The sequence below is a fragment of the Engystomops pustulosus genome, chromosome 3 (assembly GCF_040894005.1).
Source record: "Engystomops pustulosus chromosome 3, aEngPut4.maternal, whole genome shotgun sequence".
Lineage (NCBI taxonomy): Eukaryota > Metazoa > Chordata > Amphibia > Anura > Leptodactylidae > Engystomops > Engystomops pustulosus.
The window spans coordinates 217832079-217847452 of NC_092413.1; the positions used below are offsets into that span (position 1 = coordinate 217832079).

Sequence of the window (15374 nt, forward strand, 5' to 3'; positions counted from 1 at the left end):
CTAATGAACCAGAACTGCACTGGGGGGGCATTACCAGAGCCCCTCCGCACTGCAGCTTCACAGGCGTTTACACTGTGCAGGATAACTCAAACTGCCTGCTGTAATTTCACACAGTGGGATGGGGAAAGTGCTCCTGCACAGTGTAACAGCCTTTGAATCTGGCGCACTGAGGGACTCTGGTAATGCCCCCAGAGTCCATCTGGCTCATTAGCATAATCATAAAAGTAGATTTTAGAAGGAAGGAGGCCATGGATAACACATATAAGAAGATACCACAGTCCTGGTCCCTGGATCTATGATTATTGTCCCTGGTTTATCAGGATGGATTTTGACTGTAGATTTCCTTTTAAGTGAATGAACTGGAGGAATTCCAGGAATTTGGGAATGTGGGCAGTAGAAGGTTCTGGGATGGGAGGACAAGCTGCTGCAGGTTACTCACTGGACCTCCTGACCGCATCCTGAGGTGGTGAAATCAATACTCTAGTCACATCCAAAGCTGCATCCTTCACCAAGAGATGCATGTCCTATGCTCGGGCCTGACACCAGCAGGGGGCAGGAGGGAGCTATGAGGACTGTGGCAGCTTTGGATGTGACTAGAGGAGAGGCCATAAGCTGTGCTCAGTATATAGCGGCTGCCCGGGGGCTGGAATCTTCCCAGGACAAGTAACAGCCGAGCTTGTGGCATCTCCGATATGTACAGGGCGCTGCCAGGCGAGCGGAGGCTGGATGGGACGGGCGAGATCTCTCCTCCATGTAACTGCAAGGATGTCCTAGATCTCCGCTTGCTGTCAGTGATTGGAAACATTCATTACAACCTGTCACAGCTGAGTTTTTGTTACACGTGTCCAGTCTAGACGGTGGTCTTTGTATCCTGGGGGATTGTCTGGACTGGATACATTGTAACAAACACTGCGCAGGGGGCTCCGTCCAGACAGGTTCTACGGCCTCGGGGTAGAGGCAGGAATGGGCCCTATAGAGAGAGAATGTAATGAACCTCCAGCCCACCAGGGGCATCAAACATCAGAGGTGATAACCTGGGGACAGAGCTCTACACTATCGGGGTGCCTGATATTAATGGGGTGTTCCAGGCTGCTGATCTGTCCCCAGAAAACATATTTAGGATGTGAACACATAAAACTAAATAATCGGTGACCGGTTTCTGCTGCCAACATTCCATAACGATTCTGGACGATGTGTCCCTGAGCTACGAGGGAACCTGTCAGCAGGTGTGACCACACAGACTGCATCCAGTGTTAAGTATTTTCCCTGGAGAGATGTGTAATCAGACCGTTATGCATGTTGTTAGTAGCAGCAGGACTGTGAAATGTGGATTAATATACCAGGATTATAGATTCTCCAAGTGCACTGAGGCCTTGTCCTCACACTGCTGTGCTCTGTGCTACTGACCTTGGCGATCTCTGTAATCAGTCCTCTGTGTTGGTAAGTTGCAGCTGGACTGTTAAAATGGATTGAAGCACTGGGAACATGTCCTCACACTGCTTTGCTCTCTGCACTGACCTGCTGCTCAGTGACTGCTACAGTATTTAACCAGAAGCTACAGCTTTCACTCAGAGCATAGTTTAGGGAATGTGGAGCAGTTCGATGCACAGAGCACAGCAGTGTGAATTGTACAATTCTGGAATAGAAATCCATACATCACAGTCCTGCTGCTACTAACAACTCATAGGTCTGCTTACACCTCTCTCCATGCTGCAGGGTTGTATTTCCAGGACCCATTTGGCATGAGTTGTGCTGTCATTATCCCCCGGTCATCCTGGGACTTGTAGTTACACCGCACTGTACTCGCCCTTTCCATAGGATGTGGATACAGTGTTGCAATCTCTACAATTGGTCGGTGAAGTTATTGTGGTCCTTGTAGTCCCCCCCCAGCAGAGCGTCTCATTCTCTTCTCAGATGCAGCAGATTATAATCAATGGAGGGAAACAGTCAGCGCCTCCTGACGCTCTCCACCCATTAACCACACGGAACATTATTATCTCTTGTGTGTAAATGTATCGGGCCGAGGGCTCAGGCGCCGCTTTATGGTCCACGGACGTGTAACACCACAGGAAAGGAGCGGTATCTCTACTGTGCGCAGTCTTAAAGTAACAGTAGCTTGTCACTGGAGAGATGTTTGATCCTAACTTTTTTTTTTTTAGTAGAAGCAGAGCTGTGGAAAATGAATTTATATTCCAGGATTGCAGCATCTCCTCACACTGCTGTTCTCTGTTCCCTCTGCAGACAGTGTTAGAAATTGTCCCTGGAGAGACTTAATCAGATATTTGTGTATGTTAGTAGCAGCAGGACTGTGAAATATGAATTTTTTTTCCAGGATATTAACTTCCCTGACTACTCTGGGGATGTGTCCTCACACTGCTGTGCTCTATGCAGCCAATGTTAGGAATTGTCCCTGGAAACAAAATGTGTTATCATAAAACCGTAGGTGTGTTTTTAGTAGCAGCAGTACTATAGTTTTCCAAGTTCATGGGGGTTTGTCCTCACACTGTTGTGCTCTGTGCCGCCAGTGTTCGGCATGGCCCCTGGAGAATACTTTGTGTATGTTAATAGCAGCAGGATTTATATTCCAGAATCACAATCTTTAAGTGCTCTTGTGGGGAGGGGTGTCCTCACACTGCCGCACTCAAATGCCCCTGGTATTAGTATTAGCTGTGGGTTTTATCCAGATGCCCACTCACTGCAGAGGGTTGGGTAGGTGCAGCAGATACAGAGCTCCAAATCCCTTGGATCACAAATGGAGCATCAGCATCCACCACTAGAGGGAGCTGAAGAGTTCACTGCATACATCCTCTATTTCTTTTAGCTACTGCATAAGAGGATGAAGAAAATCCAGACTTAGTTGATATTTTTGATGTAGAGTCTATCCATGCTCCACCACCCCCTGTCTGCCCAATCCCTTTAAAGGGAACCTGTCACCAGCAATTGGCCTAATAAACCACTACCAGACTATTGTTAAGCAGCATAACACCTAGTTTTTGTTTCTTTCATGGCCCAGTGTGGTGACATCATCCAGAAAATCAACTTTAAAGTGAGATGTAAATCGGTTGTATAAAGTCAGGGAGGCGGAGAGTTTAACACTGAAGTCAAGGTGGGGAACTCCGATCATCCCCCTCCTCTGTGATTGACATCACGCATCAGACTTTAGGAGATTTTGTCTGTGGATGCAGGACCATCAAGTACAGTCACCCGCACAAAAATCAGAAGAGAATTCTGCCCCTTTAATTCAACACCCAACAAGACCCCTCCCACATACACATCCCCTTAAGAGCTTGTGCTTCAGTTTTGACACATATTTACCACTTTAATACATTTGTACAGGTTGGGCCCAACTCATACAGACAAAAACGAGGGGGGGAGGGGGGGGGGTTCCACTCCTTGGTCAAATCCTTCAAATTTTTAAGTTTTTTTTTCCCATGAAAATTCGTTATTCACCAACGGATTTTATTCAACTTTTCGCTTGTTGTCCGTAAAAAAAAAAAAAAAATTAAAAGAGAAGTAATTACCACAGATTGAGACTACATCACTAATCCTAGAAAACCGAGTTCTCCTTTAAGCCCGGCTCATACTCGTACCTGGCGGAACACGTCGTCTCCGCCTCTGGAGGTGGGTGGAGTCTGTGTGTAACGGTCGTCGGCTTCTGATCCTCAATCGGGATTGGCCGTAAATCACCATCAACGTCTGTAAACTGTAACCACTTAAAATTGCCCGAAACACAAAAAAAAATCCCCAAAAACATTCAAAAGATTTTCTAAATACATTGTCTACATCTGTCGAGCTGTACAGAAATTTAATAAAATGTACAAAGGTCAATCTTCAGCTGAAGTGGTCGTTCTGTGCTTCACTGGTGCGCCCTAGGACTGAAACGATACGATTTGATGAATTGGGCGAGAGGGCGGAGCTGTGTCATGGACGTTGGCAGTTTTGTGCGTTGCGATCTCCAAAGTCTCAGCTTTGGGCTTTAGAATCTGGTGAAGGTTTTTGAGACATTTGGTGGAGAATACGGTCAATTTTTGAGATGTTGTACCGAATTCTAAAGACGATGAGTCGGGACACGCCCCTCTCAGAGATGTCGGGTAAAAGCTTCGCCACACAAAATTTTTGTATGGCCAAAAAAAAGAAAAAAAAAAATTAAAAAAAACAAAAAAAGACCCATGAAATTCTAAATGTACAGAAAAACAAATGGTCCAGCGTATCCCAGCTCTTCTAGAGTACGTGTCGTCCTAGAGTTCAGTTATTCGCTCGTTTATACTTTAAGACTAGAGAACACTTGAGGCAACGCCTTGGAAGTAAGACGCCCCGCCCACTTGGAGGACGGGTATCGAGGGAGGGGGTGGGTCTTCAGATGAATTTGAAACATTTCGTCTTGTCGTGAGGAAGGCGAGTCTTGAAGAGGACGGAGTCCACGCGGAACTGGGTGTATAGGAGCGGCATGTACCCGTACACTTTCACAAAGAAGTTGATGCATTTGTGGCGCTCGTGGAAGTGCGAGTCGTCATGGGAGAGAGCCTGAGGGCAGCCCGGGCAGCGGAAGGTCCAGCGAGAGGTCACCTGCAGCACAGGAGAAAACTAGTCAATAAGCAGCACCAGGTAATCAAACATAACTCATCCCCCGCCCCCCCGCCAAGAGTATCAACACCATTCCCCCCCTACCCCCTGCTGAGAGCATCAAACCCCCCCCCCCCCGCCGAGAGCATCAACACCATTCCCCCCCTACCCCCTGCTGAGAGCATCAACCCCCCCCCCTTCGCCGAGAGCATCAACAGAGACAGGAGAGCACATACAAGGATGTCAGTATAACATGGGGGTGAGTTACACAGACTGTGTATGTATGTACAGTGACAGGAGAGCACAACAAGTAATCTATGTAGGAGGTGGGACATAACACAATCCCCTCGGTCTCTTGTGTCGTTTTGGTCGCTAGATAAAGCTCCGAACAACTAATCTGTGCAGGTTTTGGGTGTCGGACAAGTCAGATTGCTGATGCCCCATCTTCAGGATATTTCCTATAACCTCTTTGACCTACTCTTGACAGGTCACGGCTGCTGTGACATGATGGGGGTGGTGGGCTACTGCCGGCTACTACTTGTATACAAGGGCATCTCTCACGTCCCATGACAGCAGTACACAGCCTGTGGAGACAATTATGTCTTCCAGCACTAGTAGGAAATCAGGAGAATTTTGAATGCAGCTCTGGATGTGACTATAGTACAAGTCAGTAACTCCGCGGGTGAGCGGCATATATCGGAGCCCTGTTTATACTTGTAATCTGCGGAGACCCGGTGATTTCACCTCTATTAGGAGAAGTAATGATGCAGCAGTTTCTCCGCTCGATGCTGAAATGATCTGGAGCGAGAGAAGATAGATGTCCCTGGTGGGCTGCGGAGCGGCCATCACTCGTGGCTAGGAGCTGGCCACCTGCCCGGCTCCAGTCCATTACTGAGCATTTACATGCATTAGGGAGCTGTAGGTGATGGAGGACGCCCGCTGAGTGAGGGAGCGCCACTACTTACCTTGATGGGAGGTTTTCGGGTGATGTGGGAGACCAGGAAGTTCATGGCGATGTCCTCGCAGTTGATGTACTCGTCCACCATGTCCCGGATAGCTTGTGGCATAACATAGGAGTATAGATAGGCGTAGTACTGGAGGAGGAGGAGACCACACATTATACACAGATACATTCAGATCTATTATAAGACCTCTGCTTGCTGTCATTGAGTAGGAGAATTCCTTACAGATACAGATCCCTCATGTCCTCCTTACCTTGTGGAAGAAGGCGGCTCCGGTCAGCACCATGGACAGCTCGCAGGAATAGTTGGAGTTGTAGAGCCACGACTGGTGGGGGATGTCCCAGGCGTGATAGCGGCCAGGAAAGCCCACGATCCGGTCCCTCGCCTCTCTCCAGACCCTGCAACCCATGGGAGAAAAGAAAGAGCCGATGTTATACATCCGTATACCGGACAACAGAGAGAAGAGGGAACATCCCTTCACAGGATCCAGAGATCATCCAACAGGAGAAGAGAGGTAGTAGTGGAATAATGGGAAGGGAAAGAGGAAGAGGGGAGGGAGAAAGAAAAGGGAACGGAAAGAGGATGAGGGGAGGGAGAAAGAAAAGAGAAGGGAAAGGGGTGAGGGGAGGTCGAGAAGGGAACGGAAAGGGGTGAGGGGAGGAAGAGAAGGGAAAGGGGGGAGGAACAGAAGGAGGTGAAGGAGGTAGAGAAGGGGGGGAGGAAGGAAGTAAGGAAGAAATAAAGAGAAGGAGGAGGAGGAAGAGACTGAAAGGGAAGGGAGCAGGAAGAAAAGGACGTGGGAAGAAGGGGGAAAAAGGAGGAGAAGGGTGGAGGAAGAGAAAGGGGGGGAGCGTGAAGGGAAAACTTATGAGTTACGCAATAGTTTAGGCTTCACCTGGTTTCGCAGTTTAATTCCATTAAAGAGGACCTGTCACCCCCCAAAAAATACCCCCACCAAATATGTTCCCCCTAATCCTGTCCCCAGCCCCTTTATATTTATTCCATTTTTATTAAAATGTGTGTGTGCAAACTTATTTGGTAAGAGGTCGGATCGTCGTACAGGTCCCCTAGCAGTCGGCCGGTTGGATGTTCGGCTGTGAATAAGCCCCTCTGCGGCCGCTGTCAGCGCGCCGCATCGGATAGAGCAGGCAGCGGCTGCGCAATACATGCTGCCGGCCATTCTTACATGTCCCTGACTGACAGGGGCGTGGAGGAGGAAGGGGGGGGGTGTCAGCTGGCCCCCTCATGAATACGGCCGACTGCGAGGGGACCTGCACGACGATCCGACCTCTTATTTGGTAAGAGGTCGGATCAATTATAACTAAGTTTGCACACACACATTTTTAATAAAAATTGAATAAATATAAAGGGGCTGGGGACAGGATTAGGGGGGACATATTTGGTGGGGGTATTTTTCAGGGGGTGACAGGTCCTCTTTAATGTGAAAGGTGCTGAGGTGCAATATCACACGCACACACAGGGTGGCGCTGTTATGAATTCTTTTCTTTAAGTTGAAAATATTTAATTTTTTAAAATCATCCAATATTTCATAACTTTATTTCACAATTTTTACAATAAATGAAGGGGGTGTCACTGCCCCGGGCTGGTGCTGGTTATCTAGATAAGCCGTGTATGTGCTGGAAAAGTGAATTATTAAGCTGGTACAGGGGAGATGTGGAGGGGAGGTGCAGCCCCCCAGCTGTGTGCAGTTGTGATCCGTCCTCCCCTACACTTACACAAAATAACTATTATACTGCAGGACAACATTGCCTCCAGCTGAGAGATACAGCGCGGCCGCCATGTTTATACCTCCCACACAGCGCTGGCAGCCAGACTTTATGGCTGAGGGTAATCTCTGCAGAAACCTGGCGACGAGCCGCAGACTGTACAGACATGTCAGGGGAACCATCTATTATGGTGAAAGGCTTTACTGGGGCTGCAATGTAGAGGATTTACCACAAGAGGGCAGTGCAGTGTGACGATTGTAGAGACCAAAACATATTATACATATACACAGTGACTGCACCAGCAGCAGAATAGTGAGTGCAGCTCTGGAGTATAATACAGGATGTAACTCAGGATCAGTACAGGATAAGTAATGTCATGTATGTACACAGTGACTGCACTAGCAGCAGAATAGTGAGTGCAGCTCTGGAGTATAATACAGGATGTAACTCCGGATCAGTACAGGATAAGTAATGTCATGTATGTACACAGTGACTGCACCAGCAGCAGAATAGTGAGTGCAGCTCTGGGGTATAATACAGGATGTAACTCAGGATCAGTACAGGATAAGTAATGTCATGTATGTACACAGTGACTGCACCAGCAGCAGAATAGTGAGTGCAGCTCTGGGGTATAATACAGGATGTAACTCAGGATCAGTACAGGATAAGTAATGTCATGTATGTACACAGTGACTACACCAGCAGCAGAATAGTGAGTGCAGCTCTGGGGTATAATACAGGATGTAACTCAGGATCAGTACAGGATAAGTAATGTCATGTATGTACACAGTGACTGCACCAGCGGCAGAATAGTGAGTGCAGCTCTGAGGTATAATACAGGATGTAACTCAGGATCAGTACAGGATAAGTAATGTCATGTATGTACACAGTGACTGCACCAGCAGCAGAATAGTGAGTGCTGCTCTGGAGTATAATACAGGATGTAACTCAGGATCAGTACAGGATAAGTAATGTCATGTATGTACACAGTGACTGCACCAGCAGCAGAATAGTGAGTGCAGCTCTGGGGTATAATACAGGATGTAACTCAGGATCAGTACAGGATAAGTAATGTCATGTATGTACACAGTGACTGCACCAGCAGCAGAATAGTGAGTGCAGCTCTGGGGTATAATACAGGATGTGTAACTCAGGATCAGTACAGGATAAGTAATGTCATGTATGTACACAGTGACTGCACCAGCAGCAGAATAGTGAGTGCAGCTCTGGAGTATAATACAGGGTGTAACTCAGGATCAGTACAGGATAAGTAATGTCATGTATGCACACAGTGACTGCACCAGCAGCAGAATAGTGAGTGCAGCTCTGCAGTATAATACTGCTCTCACTCTTCTAGTAACTCTGTGCTTCCTCTGTGAAGTGTAACATGTTTGCTCTATATATAAAGTTATTAGCAGATGATTCCAGGTCTGAACAAGGAACTTACCGGAAGCCAAACATGATCTCATCGTGCCGGAGGTGAGCGTCATCGTCGATGGAGAGTACGGCTTCTGTCTCGATCTCATCCCAGGGAAGGAAGCGATTGTTCAGACTGTTCTTCTCTGTGCGGACCACCTGATGGAGGAGGAGACGGTCATTACATATAATACCGCCATATGTACACAAATTCCCATTGGCAGTCACGCTTTAGACAGTCTGAATATGGGACAGGTGAACACGATCTACTGCTCCCTGTTATCAGCCATTTAATGCTGGAGAGAGGCTGTCCTATAGACCAGGCATGTGTAGGGTCCAGTATGATGTTCCTGAAGGCATAGGCAGCGGTTCTGGTGCCTGACACGGGCATGGAGCGCCCCCTCTGTGCCGCGTGGCTGGAGGATGTAATTATGTAAGCAGCGGGGGGCGCTATCAGCCCGGCACAGGCTCTATATATGCTAATCACACAGATAGGATGCCCAGGGCCCGGAGCGAGCGCTGCTCTGAAGACTCAACGCCAGACTTATCTACTACAGGAGATATACTCTATATATTCTGCAACGTTGTAATATACCTGATGTGCACATCTCAAGATCTCTGCTAGAAGTCAGTGAATGGGAACATTAGATGCAAAAGCGGAGCGGGGGGTGATACTAGATATGACCCATAGGGCGGTGCACTTCATACATGCAGCCAGTAAGGTGTGGGGGCAGCAGTGAGGCCTCGGGGTAGCGCAGGTAACGGGCCTGTAGGGACAGGTAAGTAGTAAACACTGAGATTTAATGACCTGGGATGACACGGGAGCCGGGAATGCGCCAGAACACGTCACATACATGAAGAGCGGGGGAGCGGAGGAGGACGGAGAACCCTCCCTGCTCATATTTATATACAGTGGCTGTATAACCAGACCTAACCACGTCCTGCTGATACACTGTAACAAACCCTGCATCTGCAGGATGTATCTACATGAAGGATGGAAACCAGATACATTGTAACGCGGGGCAGGACTGTGCTAAGGGAAAAGGGGAATCACAGGTTTGCTTTACAGTGGATACAAATGTAACAAACCCTCAGCTGTTACTGTTTTGGATGACCCTCCTCTGGTGCCCTGCGGGGAATGGTGACCCTCCTCTGGTGCCCTGCGGGGAATGGTGACCAGCCTCTGGTGCAGTGCTGCTGTGGCAGGGGATGATGACCCTCCTCTGCTGCCCTGCAGGGAATGGCGACCCTCCTCTGGTGCAGTGCTGCTGTGGCAGGGGATGATGACCCTCCTCTGCTGCCCTGCAGGGAATGGCGACCCTCCTCTGGTGCAGTGCTGCTGTGGCAGGTGATGATGACCCCCCTCTGCTACCCTGCAGGGAATGGTGACCCTCCTCTGGTGCAGTGCTGCTGTGGCAGGAGATGATGACCCTCCTCTGCTGCCCTACAGGGAATGGCGACCCTGCTCTGGTGCAGTGCTGCTGTGGCAGGGGATGATGACCCTCCTCTGCTGCCCTGCAGGGGATGATGACCCTCCTCTGGTGCAGTGCTGCTGTGGCAGGGCACCTGAACAGTGGCCGATCCTCACCTGTAACTATACACATCCCAGTGTTACCCACCTCATGATAAGCAGAAATTACTACAGTGTTTCTCCACATGCAAGATCTCTGCTTGCTGTCAGAGAACGGAAACTAGCTTTAAAAAGTAATCGGTCCACTCCATAGACAAATAAGACCCCGATATGCAGCCTGGGCTCTCCAGCAGCACAGGGGTTAATCAGATTACCAGTGCACCCAGGATATTTGCAGAAGGTAGACAAATACAGAGTGTAGCTGTACCGAAAAGTCACAGAGACCGGTTACAAAGCACGTCACACCAAAGGCTGCTGCGCCCCTCTCATGTACAGCCAGTAGATACAGCTCCAGCGGCTGCAGGACTAAAACTCCCAGCAAGAACCAAATGTCTAGGCTCTCTGGGAGTTGTAGTTCTGCACCAGCTTGGGGGCCACCAATCCAGATCTCTGACACAAGAGAACAATAAAGCTTCTTCAAAATATCAGAATCACAACACAGAGTCCGATCTTATAAGAGAATTATTACAACTTCTCTAAGGCTGCTGGAGATAATAGTAAGTTTCTATCTCACCCCAAGTGATTTATTGACACCAGTACAGCTCAGCAGGTCTCTAATGTCTTGCATGATCCTGCTGATGCTTCAGGGTGATAGAAGAGTAACAAAGGTCAGACAGAGGCTTCTGGAGATAATATGAGGTTTCTATCTCACCGCAAGTGCTTTATTCAGGCCAGTGCTGGAACACACTTCTCAGTAATGTTCTAGGCGACTCTCCTGATGCTTCAGAGTAAGGGGGGAGCGACACAGACAGAGCCTGCTGGGGGGTGAGATGAGGTTTCTATCTCACCACAAAGGCTTTATTCGCATCAGTACAGATAAGGACTTAAATGTAATGTCCTATATGATCCTGCTGATGCTTCAGAGTGAGGAAAGATAGATACAGGAACAAAGACAGATGGCCGAAGAAAATGTGAGGTTTCTAACTCACCCCAAAGGCTTTAATCAAACTAGTATAGAAAACCAGTTCTCTGCAATGTCTTATATGATTCTTATGATGCTTTAGAATGGAGGAGAGGCTGCTGCAGATACTATGAGTATTCTATTGCGCCCCAGGTGCTTTATTCACATCAGATGGGAATTCTATATAATGCTATAAATTATCCGACTAATATAAGAATTATAAGAACTAATAACAACCCGCAAATCCAGGAAACAATTCCTTAATTTATTTCATACTATGTTAAAAGTGGAGCAGGGAAGTTACAGCTCCAGTATCTTTGTTACTTCTGACTATGGATTGTGGTCCATCTATAATCCCACATCAGTGTTAGAGCGCTGCTCCGGAGCCTCGCTGTCCTCCGTCATGCCAATTACTACCTCCACAGCAGCTGTTATACTACCCACATAGACCAACGTGTCATCCATCAACCTAGTGAGCTGCCCCAGGAGTCTATGGGACGTACAGCAGGTAATTAACGCTGAGAATACAACCCCCTCCCCAATCCCATTATACAGAACCACAGACACAAAGGACAGAGGAGCTTATGTAATGCACAAAATCACCCTCCACACTCACTATTCTGCTGCTGGTGCAGTCACTGTGTACATACATGACATTACTTATCCTGTACTGATCCTGAGTTACATCCTGTATTATACCCCAGAGCTGCACTCACTATTCTGCTGCTGGTGCAGTCACTGTGTACATACATGACATTACTTATCCTGTACTGATCCTGAGTTACATCCTGTATTATACTCCAGAGCTGCACTCACTATTCTGCTGCTGGTGCAGTCACTGTGTACATACATGACATTACTTATCCTGTACTGATCCTGAGTTACATCCTGTATTATACCCCAGAGCTGCACTCACTATTCTGCTGCTGGTGCAGTCACTGTGTACATACATGACATTACTTATCCTGTACTGATCCTGAGTTACATCCTGTATTATACTCCAGAGCTGCACTCACTATTCTGCTGGTGCAGTCACTGTGTACATACATGACATTACTTATCCTGTACTGATCCTGAGTTACATCCTGTATTATACCCCAGAGCTGCACTCACTATTCTGCTGCTGGTGCAGTCACTGTGTACATACATGACATTACTTATCCTGTACTGATCCTGAGTTACATCCTGTATTATACCCCAGAGCTGCACTCACTATTCTGCTGCTGGTGCAGTCACTGTGTACATACATGACATTACTTATCCTGTACTGATCCTGAGTTACATCCTGTATTATACCCCAGAGCTGCACTCACTATTCTGCTGCTGGTGCAGTCACTGTGTACATACATGACATTACTTATCCTGTACTGATCCTGAGTTACATCCTGTATTATACTCCAGAGCTGCACTCACTATTCTGCTGGTGCAGTCACTGTGTACATACATGACATTACTTATCCTGTCCTGATCCTGAGTTACATCCTGTATTATACCCCAGAGCTGCACTCACTATTCTGCTGCTGGCGCAGTCACTGTGTACATACATGACATTACTTATCCTGTACTGATCCTGAGTTACATCCTGTATTATACTCCAGAGCTGCACTCACTATTCTGCTGCTGGTACAGTCACTGTGTACATACATGACATTACTTATCCTGTACTGATCCTGAGTTACATCCTGTATTATACTCCAGAGCTGCACTCACTATTCTGCTGCTGGTGCAGTCACTGTGTACATACATGACATTACTTATCCTGTACTGATCCTGAGTTACATCCTGTATTATACCCCAGAGCTGCACTCACTATTCTGCTGAGCTGCACTCACTACACTAGATGTTTTAGAGCTTAAATGAAATCTTCCATTTGCTTTATTGCATTATGAAGCAAACATACCTTAAGAATGCTGTAGCTGCACTGATGCAGAAACATATCTTGTTTTATCCCTGAACTGAGTGGTTTTGGTGAAAAATCAATTATAAAATTATGATAATGAGGCACTGTCGCTCCTGTGGCTGCCCTGACACTTCTCCTCTTACACTATTAAAGCACTGCTTCAGAGAACCATGCAATCCCTGTGTTGTCCCTGAGAGGCAGGAGTAATCAATAGCTGCACCATCCCCAGCTGCTGTGTACGAGTCATCCAGCCCAGGTTGATTAGTTCTGTCTGAACGGTTCAGGAAGCTCCGTGTAATGTAGGCAGCCTGAATGCAACCCAGCTTTCCCAAGGTCGTGAATTTTAGTTTTTTCAGTGAAACCAGCACAGGGATTAAACAAGATGAGTTTCTGCATCAGCATAGCTACGGCATTCTCTAGATATGTTTGGTTCATAATGAATAAAAACAAATGGTAGTTTGACTTAAAATCTCCAGACATCCCCTGCTTGATCGGTGTGTGCAAAATATGCTGAAGTGAATTTAGGGAGTGTTCACATTATACCCGATCTGTACAGACATCTGATATGTGAACAAGTGGTCATCATTTCAGTTATCTTTGCAGATTTTTCCAGTAATATCTATAATAAGACCAGTTCTGTAATAAGATACATTCCCCCAGTCACATTTAGTCTTTAAGGTGCTGCCTTGTACCAAGAATAGTGCCATCTCCCCCGAGTCTCATACACTGCAGAATGATACAGAGCAGACGAGATAAAACCGCTCCCAAATAACACCGGACTGCAGGACTGTAATTAATAACCCTCCCTCATCTATTATAACCCGAGCCTGACAGCTCAGCCCGGGAATCACATCTCCTGGAGAGCGGATATTAATAATTCCTAGTTACCTGCCGCATGTAACATCAGTATATAGAGAAAATGAGCCACATACCTGGCTACTACTATACTACTGCCCCCTATGTACAAGAATATAACTACTATAATACTGCCCCCTATGTACAAGAATATAACTACTATAATACTGCCCCCTATGTACAGGAATATAACTACTATAATACTGCCCCCTATGTACAAGAATATAACTACTATAATACTGCCCCCTATGTACAGGAATATAACTACTATAATACTGCCCCCTATGTACAAGAATATAACTACTATAACACTGCCCCCTATGTACAAGAATATAACTACTATAACACTGCCCCCTATGTACAGGAATATAACTACTATAATACTGCCCCCTATGTACAAGAATATAACTACTATAATACTGCCCCCTATGTACAAGTATATAACTACTATAATACTGCCCCCTATGTACAAGAATATAACTACTATAATACTGCCCCCTATGTACAGGAATATAACTACTATAATACTGCCCCCTATGTAGAAGAATATAACTACTATAATACTGCCCCCTATGTACAAGAATATAACTACTATAATACTGCCCCCTATGTACAAGAATATAACTACTATAATACTGCCCCCTATGTACAAGAATATAACTACTATAATACTGCCCCCTATGTACAAGAATATAGCTACTATAATACTGCCCCCTATGTACAAGAATATAATTACTATAATACTGCCCCCTATGTACAGGAATATAACTACTATAATACTGCCCCCTATGTACAAGAATATAACTACTATAATACTGCCCCCTATGTACAGGAATATAACTACTATAATGCTGCCCCCCATGTACAGGAATATAACTACTATAATACTGCCCCCCATGTACAGGAATATAACTACTATAATACTGCCCCTATGTACAGGAATATAACTACTATAATACTGCCCCCTATGTACAGGAATATAACTACTATAATACTGCCTCCTATGTACAGGAATATAACTACTATAATGCTGCCCCCCATGTACAGGAATATAACTACTATAATACTGCCCCCCATGTACAAGAATATAACTACTATAATGCTGCCCCCCATGTACAGGAATATAACTACTATAATACTGCCCCCCATGTACAAGAATATAACTACTATAATACTGCCCCCTATGTACAGGAATATAACTACTATAATACTGCCCCCTATGTACAAGAATATAACTACTATAATACTGCCCCCTATGTACAAGAATATAACTACTATAATACTGCTCCCTATGTACAAGAATATAACTACTATAATACTGCTCCCTATGTACAGGAATATAACTACTATAATACTGCCCCCTATGTACAAGAATATAACTACTATAATACTGCCCCCTATGTACAGGAATATAACTACT

General features: G+C 46.2%; 1 protein-coding gene across 1 annotated transcript in view; it reads right to left on the reverse strand.

The window, feature by feature from the left end:
• Positions 1-3293: 3293 nt before the first annotated feature.
• EXTL3 (exostosin like glycosyltransferase 3) overlaps positions 3294-15374 on the reverse strand; it is a 31527-nt gene continuing 19446 nt past the window's right edge. Inside the window, exons 3-6 of the mRNA XM_072143835.1 lie at positions 8700-8827; positions 5779-5923; positions 5529-5657; positions 3294-4566 (exon numbers count right to left, since the gene is read on the reverse strand). Of these exons, the coding sequence (XP_071999936.1) occupies positions 4357-4566; positions 5529-5657; positions 5779-5923; positions 8700-8827 (612 nt within the window). The 3' untranslated portion in view covers positions 3294-4356. The remainder of the gene's footprint in view (positions 4567-5528; positions 5658-5778; positions 5924-8699; positions 8828-15374) is intronic.